This window comes from Leopardus geoffroyi, chromosome A3, assembly GCF_018350155.1.
Source record: "Leopardus geoffroyi isolate Oge1 chromosome A3, O.geoffroyi_Oge1_pat1.0, whole genome shotgun sequence".
In the NCBI taxonomy this organism is placed as follows: domain Eukaryota; kingdom Metazoa; phylum Chordata; class Mammalia; order Carnivora; family Felidae; genus Leopardus; species Leopardus geoffroyi.
In genome coordinates this window covers 113,630,784-113,652,395 of record NC_059336.1, presented here as the reverse complement: position 1 = coordinate 113,652,395, position 21,612 = coordinate 113,630,784, and the positions used below count along the sequence as shown (strand labels likewise).

The following is a 21,612-nucleotide window of genomic DNA, read 5'->3' as shown; positions in this document are numbered from 1 at the left end:
AACTTCTAACAGAAAAATACTCCTTGCTTTTAATAATTATATAAATGTCGCTTTGTTTACTGATGATGCAGTTTTTACTTGAGATCAGAGGTTACCGTTTATAGAAGAGATTTTAGAGATCAATTACATTAAAAGACAATTTAAATGCATTTAGAAAGGTAGGCCCACTCTATGGGTAAAAGGAGCTGCTAGACTAATTTCTTCATTTGAAGGATGTTGCAAATGAGCATGCTCTTTAAGCAGTTTTTAATTTTATATATTAAGGTTTTGAAAAGAGAGCTTTGGGTATTCCTTTCAGCTGCTCGCTGAGCCTTTGGAGTCCATGGTTCTATTTCAGCTTCAATTCTAAAATACCTCTATCCCATTTCACCATAAGAGAGCTAGTGGCCAGGGGACTGATTGTTTACAAAGAGCATTATCTTCCGTGCAGCTTCCTTCCATTGGGAGGAATGGCCTTGTGTTCACGGTGAGGCTTCAACTGTCGTTCTCTTCAGGGTGGGAGAGCCTAATGGTTGTGGTCTCTGTAGCAGGGACTGTGTCCACAGCCTGTCAAATGTCTGTGTTCTGCAGTGACGCTCAGGCATTAGTGACATTCGCGAGCGTTTTTATTTTAGCAGGGAGAGGCTCTGGGCATGGCTTGGAGTATGTGTCCTCCTGGGTGTTCCCATCCTGGTCACATAATCCTCTCAATTTACCTTCAGGAATGCTGTCAAAATAAATGGTAACGCTGAAAGGCTTGGTGTCACTCACGTAGCTATTATTTTGTATTCACTTCAGAAAATTGGTTTGTAAATAGGAGAACGGTTATCTAATATTTTAGCTTAATGATGCTGTCGCTGTGGCCACCGCAGGTTTACTCTGGATGATGAAGTGTGGGAAAGAAAGAAAACAAAGGTAGCTGCTTATTTTTAATTCAGTGGGAAAGGCTGTTTTCGGTAAGTGTAAAATTCTAAGGGTAGGAATAAGATTATATCCCAGAGAGAGATAAGATCTGCTTCTCAAAAGCTTTCTTAAAGGTTATTTTGGGGGCACATGTGGGATGAATTTGGTACATGGGGTAATAACAATAGCTGACACCTGTCTAGGGCTACTCTGAACCAGGCTTGTTTTAAGTGGTTTGAATATAGTCATTAATCCCTAGAGAAACCCCTCCCCCCTTTGTTATCACTCCCATTTTACAGATGGGAAAACTGAGATGCAAAAAGGTAATAGAAATCTACCCAAAGACACACAGCTAGTTGCTGTCTGAGCTGGGGCTTGGTTTCGGTTGTCTGGCTTCAGTGGCCTCTTTATCACTGGGTGACACTCCCTAATCAGAGTAATGTTTTCTGTTTTAGTCTTTTCCCCCTTTATGTTGATCCAAGTTGCAGATACTCAGTTCCCAATTTGGCAGTTGTTTTGGCCTTGTAAATCTTATTTTTTATTGCTCTGATATGCAAAAATCTCTGGTTTAACATTTTTGGTTGATGAAAATAAAAAGTCAGCTTTTCAAACAGATTACACGTGTTAATAATAGTACGAGACACATTGCCCAATCATAGTATGCTAAGAATAAGTTTCAAAGTAAAAACGTAAGTTGCAATATAGTACAGTTATCATAAAGTCTAGTGTATGGTATTCTGTCTCACATATTGTTTAGATTGTAGAAATTACAGCCCTTAAAATTTTAAGCATGTTTAAACAAGCCCTTAAGTGAATTAACATTTCTTTTCAAATAAGTATTGTTGCTTTTTGCCATACAATAAAGTAACAGGCCACTTTAGAAAATCTGGAAAGCGTAATGTGGTATAAACAAAAAATTAATGACGTACATAATTTCACCATTCATAGGTAAATAATTCATGTTTGCATTTAGGTATAGTTTTCTTCCAGCCTTCATTCATGTGTTCATTCATTCAGCAATTGTTTATTGATTATCATCTGTAAGCCAGACTTTTTTTCTAGGCCCAGCTCCCTGTAGAGCTGATCTTTTAGTGGGAGTGCAGACAATGAATAGCTAAATGTCAGGTCAGGATGAATGCTCTGACGAAACAGACAGAGCATGGGAATAGAGGCCCAGAGGCTGCTGTGCTGGAGCATCTGATCACAAGGGAGGCTGAGTGACGTGGAAAGGCAGCCTCTGTCTGGGGAAGAACGAACACAGGTGTGGAGCATCCGTGACTATCTGGGGAAGAATGAACGTTACAGGTGGGGTGCACCCAGGGCAAGTGGAAACGTGTGTGGGGACTAACAGGGAAGCCAGTGTGATGGGAGTGTGGTGCTTGAGGAGCTCTAGGAAATGATGTGGGAAAGGTGGCAGAGACATGCAGACATAGAAATATGGGCTTAGTATGAGTGAGATGGAAGTCTTGGAGGGTTTGGAGCAGAGGAGTCATGTGGCTGTCCTGGGGAGCACAGAGTGCAGGGGATAAGATGGCCCGAGGAAGGGTTTGAGGGAAGGTGGTGAGAGATGGTTAGATTCAGGATGTATTTCTTTTTTTCTTAATTTTTTTTTTAACATTTATTTATTTTTGAGACAGAGGGGAGGGTCAGAGAGAGGGAGACACAGAATCTGCAACAGGCTCCAGGCTCTGAGCTGTCAGCACAGAGCCCGACGCGGGGCTCGAACTCACGGACTGAGAAATCATGACCTGAGCCGAAGTCGGCCGCTTAACCGACTGAGCCACCCAGGTGCCCCTCAGTATGTATTTCAAGGCAGGGCTAACAGGACTTGAGATGGATTTGGATGTGTGGTATGAGAAAGAGAAGAGTCACATATGACAATTGCGTGTTAGGGGTTGAAATACTACCCTGCCCCAATTCCTTTGTTGAAGTGCTAACCCCCCAGTTTCTCAGAATGTGACCTTCTTTGAGAAAATTGTCATTGGAGGTCATACTGGAGTGGAGGGGGGTGACTAATCCAGTGGAACTGGTGTCCTTAGGAAACACACAGACAGACATACAGGGGAGGCATGAGGACCCAGAGAGGGATAGCAGCTTCTACAAGCCAGGGAACGCCTGATACCACCAGGAGCTAGGGGAATGAAATGGGACAGATTCTCTCACATCACTCAAGAAACCAACCCCTCCACCACCTTGATTTCAGACTGCCTGTCTCCAGAACTGTGAGACGATGACTTTCTGTTGTTCAAGGCATCCAATTTGTGGTAGTTTGTGAGGGCAGCCCCAGCAAACTAATACACGTGGTGAGCCACTTGGTGAATGGCGCTGCGTTCTAAGGAGATGAATGCTAAGGAAGATCCTGATGTGGAGTTTGAGGTGGGGGGAGGGGAATCGAGCTATGCTAAATTTCAGAAGTCTGTTTGATCTCCATGTGGAGCTATTCTTGAGGCAGTTGAACATGGAAATCTGGAGTTCACGTAGGAGGACGAAGCCTAGGTCTGACTTTGGGCACAGTCTCCGTGGAAATCAAAGCCTTAGGACTGGATGAGATCACCAGGAGAAGGGTCCAAGGACCAGGCAAGCCTTGGAAACTTTCAACAGAGGTCAAGAAAGGAAGGAAGAGCCAAAGGGAGACATAGAGGGGCTGGCGGCATGTGACATCTTAGCTAAGGAAGATGGTGATGAGGAAGAAGAGACTGATTAACTATGGCCACTGCTGTTGGCCAAGAAAAGGGGAAGGCCCCTAGCTTGGTAGCCCAGAGGTCACAGGTGACTCTGACAGGATCCAATTCAGTGGACAGATAGAGGGGCGAAGCTGATTGGAGCGAGTTCTAGGGCGATGAGGAGCTTTTTATTTATTTTTCATTTGGCCTAGCATCATTAGCATTATTCCATATCATTAAAAAGGTCTTGGAAACCTTGTTTTTAATGACTTACCACATTCCGTGACTTTTATCCATTTGTTGTTTTATGGGTAGGATGTTTCTGTTTTTTGCTACTGTATTGCTTGTAATCCTGCCGTGGATCTGTTTGGGTATCGCATTTCCTAGGTTAGGAATGATAAAACTGGGGCGCCTGGGTGGCTCAGTCGGTTGAGCGTCTGACTTCAGCTCAGGTCATGATCTCACAGCTTGTGAGTTCGAGCCCCGCGTCGGGCTCTGTGCTGACAGCTCAGAGCCTGGAGCCTGTTTCAGATTCTGTGTCTTCCTCTCTCTGTCCCAACCCACTCGCATTCTGTCTCTGTCTCTCTCAAAAGTAAATAAACATTAAAAAAAAAAAAAGGAATGATAAAACAGACATGAGTGTTTCTAAGTCTTAATCCTAAAACATGGCGGACTGTGGTAAAGAAAGTCTATACCCGCGGACAGTCTTGCTGGCAGTGTAGGAGCTAGCCTGTCTCACTGCACACCTCTCTTCTGCCTCTTACTGAATTGATGAGAACCTCTAGAGCAGCATCAAGTTACACTGGTGACGATGGGCCTCGGTGTTGTGTTCCTCATCTACAGGATAAGGTCTCTGCTGGTCCCATTCAATTGTACTGATTGGCATACAGGACACATACATTTAAGAATATGTTGTAATTCCTTCCTCACCCCGCTGAACTCATCTCTGACGAAAAGCCCTTCCTGAGTTAGTAGAGTCCATTTGCATTTTGCTTTTTTAAAATGTTTATTTGTTTTGAGAGAGTGTGCAGAGCCCGCATACAAGTGGGGGAGGGGCATAAAAAGAGGGGGACAGAGAATCCCAAGCAGGCTCCATGCTGTCCGTGCAGAGAATGACTCAGGGCTCCGTCTCACAATTATGACATCTTGACCCGAGTTGAAGTCGAGTTGTACGCTCAACCCATTGAGCCACCCAGGCATCCTGCGTTTTGCTTCTTAATGGCTTTGTGGCCAGGTTTCATTGCTAACATTTGGCCCCACCCTCCAGGTCCAGGCCTGTGTGTTACTTATTTCTCTCAGCTTTCAGGTCTGATCCTAACTTCATGATCTCAGGGAAGTCTTTCCTAATAACCTAAATCCCATATGGGCTGGCCCCCACTGTGCACCATGCTCTTTCCACAATGCTTATAATAATAATCACTGTTCCTGTCAGTCTTCTGTCTGGGCAATGAGTCTCATGGGGCACAGATGGCATTTTCTTGTGTGCAGTCCTAGTCACAGGGCATATGACAGTGCCTGGTGCAAAATAATGCAGAAATTGTTACTCGGTATTTGTTTCAGTGAAAGACCAAAGTGCAGGTCAAACTTGGCAACGGGCCCAAGGGCACACAGCAAGGGCGTGGGGTTGGGGTGGTCCGGACTCGATCAGTGTGACTCCAGAGCCAAGCTTCATCTGCTTTCCATCAGTAGGTGAGCTTGGGCAGGCGGATTTCATTGGTCCTCAAGGAAACAAACCATTCTAAGAATTCTTTGTATCCTTTGTAGTCCCTTGGATATGATAAATCAAAATATTTGTCATTTACCCATTGAGGACCCCTCATTTCTCATGCCTTCTATGCCTTTGTTCTAGCACATAACGGTACAATGACTTTTTTTTTTTTTTAATGTCTTTCCTACTGGACTCTGATCTCCTTGAGAGCAGGAGGTTTGTTTCCTCCATCTTTTTATCCAGTTTTTAGCATAATATTAGCATAGAAGGGGGGAGGTCTTACTGTGTGAATGAGTGAAAAAGATAATATGATAGGATTAAAACACATTATAGATTTATTATTTAGAAATAGATGGTCTTCCAGTGAACCTAAAGGTGTCAATTATAATCATACTCTGTATGTGCATAATAGTTTCGTCTGTAAAACCAAAGATTTGTCACAAACTTGTATTTATCATACATACGTGCTAGCATTAGTGCACAAAATAAAATTATACTATTAGAGAAGGTGATTGATAACTAACAAAACCCTGTTTTAATTCACATGAACAGTATTAACATTTAAAAAAACTTAGTGTCACATTACAATTCTAATTTTGAATGGTTGTAATACTGTACTTGACTCAACCTGGATGCTTCTTTTGAATTTTTCGTTAGCATATATAACACGGCTGTGGACAGCTGACATATGTATGTGCATAGTGATTTCCTTCTTTGACTACTGTTAGAATAAATTTCTAGAAATGAGGCTACTGAAATATTTGGAACATGGTGTTAAACTGCTTTTTAAAAGGCTTGTGCCATTTTACTACCACCTTTGTGGTACTTTGTATTAATACTTTTATGTGACTTCTAGCCAAATATTGTATCTCCTTGTTTTAGTTGGCATTTATTTTTTTTTTAAGTTCATTTATTTACGTTTGAGAGAGGCAGAGGCAGAGAGGGAGAGAGAGAATCCCAAGCAGGCTCCATGTTGTCAGCGCAGAGCCTGATGGGGGACTCGAACTCCCTGAACAGTGACCTGAGCCAAAATCAGAGCCGGATGCTTGACCAACTGAGCCACCCGAGCGCCCCTAGTTTGCATTTCTTCTGATGACTTGATTAATTTGGATATTACCCCACAAGTTTTTTTATTAATTGCATTTTCTTCTGTTTTATTGTCTATTTTTGTCCTTTTTTTTTTTCTTCAGTTGTTGGCTTTAACTTGTTAAAGACTTTTATTCTTTCGATATAATAGCATTTTCTGAAAATATTTTTCTGGTTTTTCTCTTCCTTTTGCTATTTTTAATTAAATGTTTATATAGTCTAAACTGTAGATCTTTAACTTTGTTTTCTTTTCTTTTCTCACAGACTTAAAAAAAAAAGTTAAGAAATGTTAATAAAACGACAGTAATAAGACCAGAAACAGAACCCAGAAAAACTGCTGGTGGTTTTTCATTACATGACTTACGACTTAATTATGTTCTATTCCATGAGTGATTTCACAGTTATTGATGGCATTGGGAGGAGTGTGTTTGGCCTCAGTTGACGACCTATTTTAAATTAAATCACATAGTAACAAGCTACTCCTGCTGAGCTCAGGCTTCCAGAACCTCAACCTTGCAGAACACAGCTCCTGGGGAATTAGGCAGATGGCAGCTCCGTACTTGACACAAAGGCATTAAACTCCAGAAAAAAGCCAGGAAATTCCACACACAACCTTTGTGACTTGCGTTCCATATAATTGGTGCAGACTGTCTGCACAACCATCTGACTTATCTGCTTGGTTAAGTTGTCGCTTGGGATCGGGGGTAGATTACAAAAGCAAACCGGGTAGGAGAGAGTGGGGAGAAAGCCTATGCTACTTGATAGCCTGACTTGGAGAGAGAACATGAACACACACACACACACACACCCACCCACCCCTAAAGTATTTCACGTGGCTTTTCCTAACGATCAAACCCCCTAAGGGTTACTATACGTGTTGGTGCTTGGTTCACCTGTGTACAAAATTCGGTGATGTGGAATTCTTCATTATTGCATAAGGCTGGATAGAAAAGGCATGGGGATGCTATGCTAATATTTTTTGCTCATGAGGGATTTTGGAGGAAGCTGACCCGGAGACATTTGCGAGGCAAGCCCAGCATTTATTTGGGTTTGGTACAAGGAGCAGACAGAGTTAGACCAAGATGTGTGACCTCATGCTATGTTTCTTGTGATCTGATATCACTTAGTGTTATTGAATAACTTCAAAGGGCAGCTGGGAATTACTGTGAAGACACACACAGCAAAGCCATTTCTCACCTGCTGTCTCTGATCACAGAAGACACAGTTAGACTCACATTTCTCCGCGGGACACATGTGGTAGACATGCTACAACTTGTTTGGAGAGAAAAGCAAGGGGCAGAGATAGTCACACTGTTGGCCCTGTGTGGGCTGGGATGGGTTTTAAATATAACTAAGAGTTACTTTTTTAGAATTAAAAGCAATAGAGGCTGAGCTTCAGGGCATGGGTTACTTCCTAAAAATACAATCACCAAACTTTTAAAGAACTTAAGGATCAGCTTGTCAACTGGAGTTGGATTCAAATATGGAAGAAATCAGAGGGTATTTGTTTGGGGTGAAATCTGAGAATTTGTTTCAAATGATGAAAGGGGTTTTTCAGAAGACCGACCTGGCAGCCAGGACAGAGTAGGATTTCTCTGTGTATCCTCCTCACCCACGTCTTGACATCGGCTTTCTGCAAGCTCAGGATTTGTGGACTGAGTTCATCCTGGTCATGGTGGTGCTTTCTGACACTGACCTGCCTCATACCTGTTAGAACCACCTGTTGGCACCACTGTGATTAAGGAACATGTTTTAGCTGCCTTCAATTCTCAATTGCCTTTGCGGGATTGCTTTTAAAAATTAGTTCGATTTTGGGGCGCCTGGGTGGCGCAGTCAGTTAAGCGTCCGACTTCAGCCAGGTCACGATCTCGCGGTCTGTGAGTTCGAGCCCCGCGTCAGGCTCTGGGCTGATGGCTCAGAGCCTGGAGCCTGTTTCCGATTCTGTGTCTCCCTCTCTCTCTGCCCCTCCCCCGTTCATCCTCTGTCTCTCTCTGTCCCAAAAATAAATAAACGTTGAAAAAAAAAAATTAAAAATTAGTTCGATTTTGAAAAAATAGAAAAATACACGGAAAAGTACAAAGGGTAGAGTAGTAAATCCCTGTGTAGGTACTGTGCACAGCTGAGCTGAGTAGCCTTGTTGTCTGTCTCCTGCCCATCTGTCTTCTGAGGAAAAAAAAAAAAGGGCCAGTAAAGTGATTTATTTTCTTCTCTTACAGTGTTCTGCTTCTTTCCAAGAGGTGATCACTGTCGTGAATTTTGTGTGAATGTGGTACATAATTTTTTATGCTTTTGTTGATTTCATAGGTCTATTAAAAATGACTGGCATTGTTTTATACGTTTAAAAGATTACACGGACAGTTATTACAATCATACAAAAAATAGTATTCCAAAGTATCATCATGTAATTTACTTTCTCAGTGAATGTTATTTTCATGATCCCTCCATGGAGCTAGATGCAGATGTGGGTCATGATTTTAACTGCTGTGTAATATTTCATTGTATGAATATAATACAGTTTATCGATATCAGTATTTTCCTACTGTTACTGGTGTGCCATGAACATACCTGTATGTGTCTCCTTGAGCACATGACAGCAGAGAAGTAAAATCGCTGGGTATTAGGGTTTTCACATTAGAACCTTACTAACTATTGCCGAATTGCCTTTTACAGAGGTGAGTATAAAATATATCCTGTGAGCAGTACATAATAGTATTTAATTGAGTTCCCATTTCCCTAAATCTTTGCTAACACTTGCACCTCCAGCACAGAGCCTAACCCCAGGCTCAAACTCACAAGATGTGAGATCATGACCTAAGCCGAAATCAAGAGTCAGACATTTAACCACCTGAGCCACCCAGGCACCTGGAGGGATCTAATTTTAATTCTTTTAGTTGAATGCCTATTTTCCAACACCACTAAGTAGTCCATTGTTTCTCTACCCGTTTATTATATCTCCTCCATCACCTTGCACAACTCCATATTTTAGTCTGTTTGTAAGTTTTCTGTTGTATTGTATTGACCTGTTTCTCTGTCTGTAAACTAGTGCCACATTATCACTTAAAATAATTCGTACAGTCTTTTCAATCATTTATGTAGACACTTAAATTGAAAATAACGATAGATTTGTTTCTTCCTTCCAGTTCTTAGACCTTTTATTTCTTTTTCTTGTTTTGTCCTATTAGCTGCACACTACAATACCACATCAATTATTAGAGGCTACTATAGGCATTTAGACTTGTTTCTGACTTTGATAGGAATGCTTCTACAATTTCCTCGTAGTATTTGCTGTATGTTTTGGTATGCTGTTTGTTGTGGGATTTGCTGTAGGTCCTATTTACCAGAACAAGGAAATCCCCTTGTATTTCTAGTTGGCTAAAGTTTTGTTTGTTACTGGGAGTAAGTGATGAATTTTATTGGAAGTTGTTTTGCATTCATTGAGATAAATTCTCATTTAATGTTCTAACATGGGAAATTCCATAGACAGATTTGTTGACATTAAAGCCATCCTTATATTTTTGGAATTAGTTCTGCTTGCTTTTCTGTTTCTGAAATAATATTTTACTTAGGTATTTTGTACCTGTATCCTTAACTGATTTGTGTGTTAGCTTTCTTTTCATGTACTCTTCTTGCCTGATTTTGATATCCAGGTTTGCTATTCTCTTTATTTTTATTTATTTATTTATTTATTAAAAAAAATTTTTTTTTCAACGTTTATTTATTTTTTGGGGGACAGAAAGAGACAGAGCATGAACGGGGGGAGGGGCAGAGAGAGAGGGAGACACAGAATCGGAAACAGGCTCCAGGCTCTGAGCCATCAGCCCAGAGCCTGACGCGGGCTCGAACTCACGGACCGCGAGATCGTGACCTGGCTGAAGTCGGATGCCTAACCGACTGCGCCACCCAGGCGCCCCGCTATTCTCTTTAAAGGGCTTTGATTCTGGGGGCACCTGGGTGGCTCAGTTGGTTAAGCATCTGACATACTGGGTTCTGCACAGATGGTGTGGAGCCTGCTTGGGATTTTCTCTCTGCCTCTCCCTCTCTCTCTCAAAATTAATAAACTTTAATAAACAAAAGGGGTTTAATTCTGGGGACTGTACTGAATGTCTTGACTTTGGCAGGTCAGGATTGGGAATTTGCACCTTACAGGTCCTGGGGAGTTTGGCCTCATGGTGTTCTGCCCTGTTCAGCTTAGTATCAGGTGAATGCTCAGGGAACAGTCTGCAGTTCTCTGAGCTATCTCTGTGTGCAGGCACCTTGCAGAAGCTCTTTTTTTGTTTCCGCTGCATCTGAACCTCTTAGGCTAATCTCCTTAACATGCTTTTGCCCTGGAAGTTTAGTAACTTGTCACAGTTTCTACCAGTGCATTGTGATTTTTCTTTTCTTTTTCTTTCTTTTTTTCTTGATGTTTATTTATTTTTGAGAGAGATACAGAGCATGAGTCGGGGAGGGCCAGAGAGAGAGGGAGATACAGAATCTGAAGCAGGCTCCAGGCTCTGAGTTGTGAGAGCAGAGCTCAAGGACCACAAAATCGTGACCTGCGCCGAACGAAGTCATATGTTTAACCTACTGAGCCACCCAGGCGCCCTGTGATGTTCTCTTCTGTTCTTCCTTGACCAGCTTGTTTCAGAGCGTCCTATCCCTTCAAACTTCTTCTAGAATACATCGGATCTGGGCTTCTGAGATGGTTTCTTTAACTGCAGATTGTTTAATGCCACTACAGATCTTCTACATTAGCAGAGTATATTTTAATATTAATTTGTGTTTAAAAACATCTTTGGAGGATTGGAGATTTGATCGAAGATGCAACTTGCAAATGGAGTCTGGAGGTGTAGACGTCATTATGGAACAGATTAGGAGCCCACTGATTGTATTCCCTTTTCAGATGTCGTCAACTCCCAGCATCCTTTGGAAAGGTGTGGCTCTGCTTTCACACCAGTTAGTGGACCAAGATGAGGTTAAAGCTCCCATCCTAGGGTACTGGAAGTTCTACGTAAGCCAATTAATGGACCTGAGTTTATAATCTCATTCGGGACATAAGAGAACTTGTTGAGATCATTAATGACATGTGGCAGAGTATAGGGACTGTGATGTGAAAGATAAAAGGGGACAGGGGTTCAGGTGTCCAACAGATCACGGTGGGGCTGGTGGGCATTTGAGAAGGACTTCATGGAGAAGGAGGTGGTTTCACATGAGCGCGAGCTTGGGAGACGTGTTTTGGGACAGGGCACCATGTGCAGAGGTGGGGGAGTGGTGGGCTTCTGTAGGGATGGGCAGGGGGCAGTGAGGGTGGAAGGGGGCTTGGGCCAGGTGCAGGGGGTCTTTAATGTATCTCACAGGCAGCTAACTTGGGTTGAAAGTTTTTGAACAAAGGAGAAAAAAAAAATCCAAAGAGCTGCATTTTATGAAACCCAGTCTGTCAGCAAGTCTGGATTAGGATTTTGTTCAAGTTTGGCTGCATGTTGCAATCACCTGGAGAGTTTGAGAAAAACAACAACAACAAAGACAAAAGCAAACTAAACTGATGTCTGATCCCCTCCCTCAGAGATTCTGATTCAGAGGCTGGTGTCAGCCCTGGGTTTTGAGAGTTTTAAAAGCTCCCCAAGTGATTGTAATGTGTGGCAAAGCCTGAGAACCACTGCCCACCCCACTGATAATATCTTGATGTAGTGTTTACTTATTGTGTTGAACTACTTGTGGCTGGGCAAATGCAGAATCGACTGGTGGAAAAAGTGGTTTTAAAATACTTCTGTAACATTTATTTATAATTTTCCACATAGTTCATTGCTTCGGTTAGAATAACAGTTTTCTCATAAGTGCCTACGAATTTTTGCATTGGCCATGAAGTAGATGATGACAATATATAAACTTTTGGAAGGGACCCATAATAATCTTGAGAATTTGGTCACATGGGAAGTTTTTTTTTTATGCATTAAAAATAAAAGGGCAGCAACATAAAACAAGCACATTTATCACAGCAAGAATTCAATAAAATAAATGCAATTGTAGGAGTGAAAACACCAAATTTGCAGTTATAAAAATGTAAATCCTAATTTGTGGAATTGTTGAATCACGATGTTGTACACCTGAAACTAACATAACACTGTATGTTAATTATACTGGACTTAGAAAAAATGAGTGTAAGAAAAATCCTAAAACACTTGCTGGTGGAAGAGTGCCCGTTTCCAAACACCGTATGTCCGCGGTTTTCAGAGCTGGGTGTGCATCTGACTCCTCTAGAGGGTGGTTAGTTTGCTGGACTCCAGTCTGGGATTTAACAGACCTGGGGCAATGGAAGATTGTGCCCTTCTGAAGCGCTTCTGGCGGCTGCCGCCGCTGGTCCAAGCACCACACTTTAGCAAGTGCCACACGAGAACCACAATGACATGGAGTCCCAATTTCCTAGGAGAAACGGCTTGATAAAATGTGGTTGCAGGACATGAGGTTTGCTTTTCTTTTCATGGCAGGTGAGGGGCTTACCTTGGCATTGAGGGACTCTGTCCCACCCCTCCCTTCCCTGACCCAGGTCCAGCCAGCCCCTCCTGTCTGCATGCTCCAGGAAGCTGCTGTCAGAGCCTATGGGGGGTTAGGTAGAAGGGAAAATTGTCATTCTCCTTATTCTTTTTTGTTTTTAATTCTTTTTTTTTTTAATGGTTATTCATTTTTGAGAGAGAGAGACAGACGGATAGAGACCACAAGTGGGAAAGAGGCAGAAAAGGAGGGAGACACAGAATCCAAAGCAGGCTCCAGGCTGTCAGCACAGAGCTCCACCAGGGCTCGAACTCAGGAACCGTGAGATCATGACCTGAGCCAAAGTCGTATGCTTAACCGACTGAGCTACCCAGGTGCCCCCGTGTTATTGTTCTCTCAACATTTACTGCAGAAGGGTGGTATCATATATAGTCACACTACTATATAACATGTTCTTTCTCTTATGGTAGAAAGTTTTTATAAGTTTAAGGTTTTTATATTATTCTTTCCCTGCCTCTCACATGCTACCAAGTTTGTAGAGTTAAAAAATCTCTACCCTTTGATGCTTCGAATCCCTCTTTGTCCTCCTAAAGACAGGTTCTGGTTGTATCCTCAGTGGTATTTTGGAAAATTTCATGATTGGCCCCCATCTGGGTACCAACTTTCGTACACTGCTCTGTGCAGCCTTCCTGGTAGATGAGGGGACATTTGCAACACACCTTGGGAGGGAGGAGAAGCGGAAATCATTCTCAGATGTTAAAATGAAACATGTTTCTAATTGAAAGCATGAAGAGAATGTATACATGAAAGTGCCTGGGGGGGTGATCTTTGGCAGAGGCTCAGCTCTGAAAGCCCCATCCTGTCCTCCCTCGTGGCCACTTCTGTTCTCTCTGGGTGGAGCCCATTTCCATTTCTGTGACATTCCATAAATAACCATGGCCGAGTAGGGACCCAATGATCATTGGTTGGCCCGGAAAATGCTGATAAATTAGAATCCTGAACCCTGGAAGTGCATAGTTTTGGATTTAGAATTCTAGAAGCCTAATTTGGGAAGAGCTCTTGGGGACCGTTTTAGAACAAGCAGTTACTGCCCTCCTGCCCCCAAACATGTATAGGTACAGAGGTTAAGGTTAAATAACAAGCTAAGGTCACCTAGGGAGCTGGTTGCATTTTTCTTTGCTTTTTAAGAATCCCTTCCCACTTTTGGAAAATTTGTCAGCCTATTCTGACACTTGGCAGTCATTTCTTATCGTTATTTTCTATAACTAATGGGAATCATATTGTAGGAAGATGGGAAAGCTGCTTCTCTCTTTTATAGAAAATCAGGAGGTTAAAGGGCTTTTAGGTCTTGGTCATTTGGCTCATCCATAGTTAAGCTTCCTCTTGTTCATATCCCTCATCTATTTTGTAAATGTTTATGGACTGAATCTGGCATTTCATTTTATGGGCGTTGTAGTAGTATGATCTGCTTGAGGACCAAGGGTTTAATTTAAGTCAAAAGTGGACTGATAACAAAATCAGTTGGTGTAAATGAGTGCATTTGGACACATAAACTGAAGGAATTCTGTCCATCATCCTATATAACATTAACCTAATGAAATTTAAGTCGGTAACATCTCAACTTCTCTGGGACCTTGCCTGTGATGAAACCCACTTACCCATGACCCGTAGCCCCGCTAACTTTGAAACTCTGGCCACAAGTCTTGTGATTCCGAGTACGTGCATCCTAGCAAATAGGAGATAAAGGGCTTGCTTCTTCTTGGTTGCCTTTCATTGTAAGATTAGGAATGGTGTACAGGGCACTGGCTTTTTGAAAACAGAAGTATAAAAGTGTATCTTGGATGATTCTCAACCTCTGTATCCTTCTGTCATGTAAAAACAAAAAAGTGAGTTAGTCTGCATTTCTGAGTCAGTCACTCCAGGCTCCGATAGCTTATGCAAGATGAAATTTGTAGCACTTTTTTGGGGTTGGGGATTGGACTTGGGCTTATCACATCTTATTTGGTACCTGAAATTTAAACTTAAGCCACTGAGCACAATTTAAAAAGAAAGGCAAAGCATTTTCTTAAGTTTTCCATTGCTTCTGATGCATTTCTGAGAGGCAACTCTAATGAAGTGGTTAAGAATGATGACGTTGAAAAACACACACACAAAAGCAAAAACAAAAGAAAGATGATGTTGGAGCCAGTTCACTTGGATTCAAGTCCCAGCTCTTCTATTTACTCATAGTTGTGTGACCTGTGGCAAATTACATAACCCTTGTGTCTATTTCCTCATCAGTAAAAGAGGCAAAATAAAACCTCTCCTTACCGCGGTTGCTGGGGAGGGGGGTGGCGTTCAATTTGTCGATACGTATTAGAACCGCCTGGCACCTGGGAAGCCATTAATAAATATTAGCTATCATTGTCATCATTGTTGTCCTTGTCATCATGTCTTTAAGTAAGGTTTTATTTTATTGGAGAGCTTTCTGGTGCTGATGTTAAAAGCCCTTGGAAGGACTTGTTAAGTCTCCAATGCTTTTCTTCAGAGTTGTGTCTTCTGTTGTCTCCCTGCAGCAAGCTGTGTTCCACCATGCCAGAATGGAGGGATGTGTCTCCGGCCTCAACTCTGTGTGTGTAAACCGGGGACCAAGGGCAAAGCCTGTGAGACAGCAGCTGCCCAGGACACCTCATCCCCAGGCTTTGGAGGGCAGAGTCTTGCGGCTGCTTCCTCCTGGGTCCCTCCTGAGCAAGCAGCAAAGCACACTTCGTCTAAGAAGGCAGACACTCTTCCAAGAGTCAGTCCTGTGGCCCAGATGACCTTGACCCTCAAGCCGAAGCCTTCCGTAGGACTGTCCCAGCAGATTCATTCTCAGTGAGTGTTTTCAACTTGCCTCTACTCAGGAGCATCTTAATTGCCGTCCTGGGTGATTGCTTTCAATCACTCTGTCTTTCCTGCACAGTTGGTAGAAATCACTTGGGTAATAATGTCTCTTCTTTCTTTAAGGTTTTACATGTCATGCTTCTCCATCACGTCTTTTGAACATATTTGGTATGTGTGTTTAGCCTCTGCAGGGAAGATTGACTGTAAGCATGAACCAAAGCAGTAGTGAGGATTAGAGGGATCAAGGTTGGACTGGAAGAATAAAGAGAGTTGTTTCTGGTGCAGTTGTGAGTGTTACAACAATTCTTTTAGGGGTGGGGGAAGTGTCTAGAGTTTTGAAATAATAATTGAAGAAAGGAAACAGTGCAATTTGTAAAGATACATGGAAACAGCAGGAACTCAGCTTTGTGTAGAGAAGATATTCCAGATGAGAGCCCTGGGAAAGAGCGTTTCCCAACCTCGGTAGCAGGTTAAGTGTCTCTTCTATTAACACCATGTTTACCTCCCAGTTGCCACGCACGTCCATTTTTGGTGAATGAGCTCGTGTTCTATTTATGGGAACAGGGTTTTTTCTTAGCGTTTGGAAGTAAGTGCCATTCTGAACACAATGAGGACTCCTGGCTAAGACTGCTTACCCCTGGCCTCCTCCGAGGGGCCCGAGGAGGGGCTCCTGGGCTGCACAGGGTCCTTACACACATGGTTTCCTTTTAAATAGCTACTAGACATGGATCACAAGATGCAGAGTGTGCCACAACTCTCACTTGTCATTTGTCTAGGAATGTAAAATACAGGAAGTTCTCCACTTGGAAATGGGCTTGACCCAGCGGTTCATTTGTAAGTCACTTGCTGGGAATTGTGAATACTTTTCCCCCCTAGAGACAGCTTCCACATGGTGATTAGTATCCAGTCAGCCCACAGAAGTTATTTAATCTGCTAGTGTAGATGAAATTATCCTAATTTATACTTCCCCTTCGAGTAGGCCACCTACTGTCCCTGCTGAGTGGGGTCTGCCTGCTTTTTCCTTTCGCTTCTTATCCCCTGCTCCCCCCTTTTCATTCTGCTTTTTCTTTCCTTTCTTGTTGTCTCATTCTTCACTTCTACCTTGGTGAGTAGGTTTGTGGGGCTAGTTTGAAGTCTAACCACCTTGGTGGCATTTCAGTTGGAAAACATGTTCCGGAGCAAGAAGGGATGATGGTTCCAGCCGGTGTTCAATAGTGGCTCACTCTGTGCCCAGGACTGTTTCAGGTGCTTTGCATGTATTATTAATTCACAACTCGCAGTGACCCCGTAAGGTGGGTGCTGTTATTGACCTCATTTTACAGCTATGGAAACTGAGGTTTTTGGCAGAGTGGTTAAGTAATTTGGTCAAGGTCACACAACACAGTTAATAAGTGAGTAATATTAACAAACGTTAGGCTTTAAATAGAGGCGGTCAGGATTCAGCTTCCATGCCCTGAAGGGTAGTAACTTTTTCTGTAAAGGGCCAGGTAATAAGTATTTTCAGCTTTGTGGGACATAGGGTTTCTGTTGCAGCTTCTCGCTTGTGCCATTGTAGCGAAGGCAGCCATAGATGATGCATAAATGAATGAGCGTGACTGATCCAGTAAAATTTTATTGACGGACCCTGAAATTTGGATTTCGTATAAATTTCACACGTCACCCATGTGACTTCTTCTTCTTCTTTTGGTTTCTCCCCCAACCATTAAAAAATGTAAAAATATAAAAATTCGTAGCTCATCGGTTGTACTAAAACAGGTGATGGGCCACCTTTGGCCCTTGAGCTCTGTAGTTTGCTGACCCTTTCTCTAAAATATAGTGGTGCTTTTTTGTGCCAGAACATGAATGTAACTGTGTATCCTTGAAATGACACAAAGCTTTGATTATATCATAGCTAGACATCTCTTTTCCAGCATTGTTCTGGATCTTAAAAACAAAGAGCAATTCTGTGTTGAACTTTGCCTCGGCAATCAAGAGTCAGGTTACTGTGCATTGCAACGATTTTTTTCTAGCGTTATTACTTACATAAACTGTGAAGTAATTTACAAGCGACATCCTTCATCTTGAATATCACCATCTACTGTTAGAATTTGACCCTCTGTGATGTGTGTGTGTGTGTGTGTGTGTATGGCTTGTTAGTAAGAACCATATGTCAGAAGTCAGATAAATGATTCAACTTTTTTTTTCTTTTTTTGGTAGCAGCAGTATAATTTAGACAAGAATGTTGTGAGTCAAAGAGGTGGCTAAGGTTTCAGTTCTAACATTGCTTTGGAAAAATAAGTCCGTGGATACATTTGCTTCAGAGTCTTCATCTTCTGAATGAAGATAGTTTTCGCCATGGCATTGTTACAGGGCATCTGTGTGTGGGTGTGCCTGTGATGTGCTTTTGGGTAAGGAGAAGGGGTGGCCCGAGGTGCTAACAATTCTGACCATTTCTTAAATGATTATTTTATTTTATTTTTTATTGTAGAGAAGGAGAGTGGGGGAGAGGGGCAGAGGGAGAGAGAGAGAGAGTCTTAAGCAGGCTTCACGCTCAGCATGGAGTCCGACCTGGGGCTCGTTCTCACGACTGTGAGCTGAAATCAAGAGTTCGATGCTTGATGGACTGAGCCATCCAGGCATCCCGATCTTGATACTTTCTTAATGAATGCTTATAGGTTGCCCTGTTATCTGGAGTATGAAGACGTAAAAGATCCACTTCTGCATTTAAGGAGGTTTTGAGATGATAGATGGGCTGTAACATGTGAGGGACACAAAGGCAGGAGGGGTGCAGTTGGCCTACAGTTGAATTCAGGTAATGATCTATAATCACCTGAAATCCTACTTAATCAAACTGCCAAGGAGCATACATGATAGGACTATTTTGGCTACTTTTAAGAAATGTAATAATTCTTAAGTCATCTCTTTTTTTTTTAATTTTTTTTTTTTCAACGTTTATTTATTTTTGGGACAGAGAGAGACAGAGCATGAACGGGGGAGGGGCAGAGAGAGAGGGAGACACAGAATCGGAAACAGGCTCCAGGCTCCGAGCCATCAGCCCAGAGCCTGACGTGGGGCTCGAACTCACGGACCGCGAGATCGTGACCTGGCTGAAGTCGGATGCCTAACCGACTGCGCCACCCAGGCGCCCCAAGTCATCTCTTTTTAAGATTGACTGCTTTGGGATGTTTCAAGGTTTTGTTTTGTTTTTATCTATCGAAGAAGGAGATTGAGTTTCAAGGTTTTGTTTTGCTTTGTTTTTATCTATTGAAGAAGGAGATTGGTTAAGCCTCCTTAAAGTGCTTGTAGACACAAAGATACCTAAGATATCAAAATGTTTATTTTTTTTAAATGTTTTTTACTTATTTTGAGAGAGAGAAAGAACAGGGGAGGAGCAGAGAGAGAAGGAGAGAGAGAATCCCAAAGAAGTTCCATACTGTCAGCATAGAGCCCGACGCGGGGCTGGATCTCACAAACTGCGCGATCATGACCTGAGCCGAGACCAAGTGTTGGAGGCTCAGCTGATGGAGCCCCCCAGGTGCCCCTCACACTGTGTATTGAGCGTTACATCTCTTATGTGGTGTATGAAGCCGTCTTGATCTCTTATCCAGCAAGGTGTTGTGGAGCACGCTCCGTGTCCCGGGCACACACTGTCTAGGGCCTCAGGCTGGAGCACTGAACGAATACACAAAATGCCGGCCTCCCTGGAGCTTACAGCCTGCAAAGTGGGAGACAGGTGGAAGTGGCATGATGAGAACACTGTGAGAAGTGCTGTAGGAGAAAGTAAACCTGTGGGAATGGATGGAGAGTGCTGGGTGGGTGCAGGGTGGGAAGGCATGAGATCTCTGGTGGTTTTAATAGGCTGTTGGGGAGGACCCAACTGGAAAGGTCACATGTAAGCAAAGGCTTGAAGGATGTGAGAGCATGAACCGTGAAGACGAGTGCGTGCCTGGCACTTTTGAAGCAACAGTTAATTTAGGAAGACAGTGATGTTAAAACTACACATTTTAGGTACGTGAGTAGTAGTTGAATTGGTTTTACCTTTGGCCAGGTGAGTTTTAGACAGCTTGATTTAGAACCAGATACAGAGCTCTTGAGGAAATCAAAGGAAGGAGCAATTGTTTCCAGATTTTGGAGTGTTGGGGAAGTGGAGGTTCCAGGGATGGCTCTGGAGATGGCGAGCTTGAAAAGATGGTTAAATTTGGACACAAAGAACTGGATGGGAAGGGCATTTCCAGGAATGGCAATGATGTGACATCAGAAAATATGGCATATTAGTGGGGCGCCTGGGTGGCTCCGTCAGTTAAGCGTCTGACTTTGGCTCAGGTCATGGTCTCATGGTTTGTGAGTTCGAGCCCCACTTTGGGCTCTGTGCTGAAAGCTCAGAGCCTGGAGCCCGTGTCAGAGTCTCTGTCTCCCTCTCTCTCTGCCCCTCCCACACTTGTGTTCTGTCTCTTTTTAAAAAATAAACGCACATTAGAAAATAAACATTAAAAAAAAAAAGAAAGCATGGCATATTGGTTACCTACTGCTGTGTAACAGATCACCCAAAACTCAGCAGCCTAAAACAAACATTTATTGTCTGACATTCTCTGCAGGTGGGGAACCTAGGAGGTGCTTAGCTGGGAGATGTGCCTCAGCATCTCTCATGAGGTTGCAGTCAGCAGGGGCCACTCCACTAGGGCTGGAGAACCCACTGCCAAGTTCACTCAAGTCCGTGGCTATTGGCAGGAGGCTTCCCTCCTGGAAAGAGATTACTCATGGATCTCTCTGCAGAACTGCCTGAGAGTTCTCATAACATGGCTGGCTACTGGCTTCTCCTGGAGCCAGTGATCCCACACTGGAGAGAGCAAGGAGAATGCCACAGTGCCTTTGTGGTTGTCAGTCTTAAAGATACACACGTTTACTTCCACCTTATTCTACTCATTAGAAGTGGGTCATTCAGTCAAATGCACTCTTTCAAAGGGAATGAAGTTAAGCTGCACTGTTTGAAGGTGTGAATATCAAAGAGTTTTTAGACATATTTTAAAAAGGCCACATTTAGGATATGATTTGATTGGAACTTAATATAGACGCAGACTAGTGGTAATAAAAGGTTGTAAGGATTGGTTAAAAACCAAGGTAAACACTTAAGATTTCCACAAAACCATTCCAAAAAGAGACAACAAAGCAAGATAGAGGAAAAAAAAGGAATAGAGAGGGAAACTATAGTTTAGAAGAGGCTTAAGGAACTCACTAATCATAATGTTTGGACTGTGTCTATCCTGATTCAAACAAACTGTAAATAAAAGTAAAAGATGATGATGACGTATAGGAGAATCATGAAAATCTAGACAATGGAAATTTAATGATACAAGAAATGATTGTTGATTTGGGGGGGCTGTGGTGAAGGACTTCTAGCTATGTAAGGAGAATGATATTAAAGTATTTGCAGATGAAATTGTTTGATGTATGAGCTTTGAAATTATTCAGCGAGTTGAGGTACAGAGGTAATAAGATTGGCTCTGAGGGGATAATTACTGAAGCTGGATGATGGGTACATGGAGGTACAGAACTCTAATTTTTTTTTTTTTTTTTTTTTTTAGTTTATTTATTTTGAGAGAGTGCGAGTACTTGCACAGCGGAGGGGCAGAGAGAGAATCCCAATGCAGGGCTCGATCTCACAAACCATGAGATCATGACCTGAGCTGAAATCAAGAATGAGTCGGATGCTTAACCAACTGAGCCACCCAGGCACCCCCAGAACTCTATTTTTGATATTTTCTGTAAGGAAGAGTAACTACAAGAACAACAACAACAAACCAAAATAAAATTTCAAGTGGGAGGAATGCTGTGGTGTTTTCCTGCCTTGGAATGAAGATTCATCTGGCTGTAGTATCTGCAGTGGGTTAGACTTAGAGGTAATTAGATGACTCTGTAACAGGTGTAGCAGTGCTGGTAATGTAGAGGAAGGAAGTGAACTCAGGA

General features: G+C 42.6%; 1 protein-coding gene across 8 annotated transcripts in view; it reads left to right on the top strand.

The window, feature by feature from the left end:
- Window positions 1-21,612, top strand: part of LTBP1 (latent transforming growth factor beta binding protein 1) — a 402,947-nt gene that overhangs the window by 30,431 nt on the left and 350,904 nt on the right. For all 8 annotated transcript variants that reach the window (XM_045447182.1, XM_045447179.1, XM_045447178.1 and 5 more), the window contains exon 3: window positions 15,363-15,660. In XM_045447182.1, coding sequence (XP_045303138.1) covers window positions 15,363-15,660 — 298 coding nt within the window. The remainder of the gene's footprint in view (window positions 1-15,362; window positions 15,661-21,612) is intronic.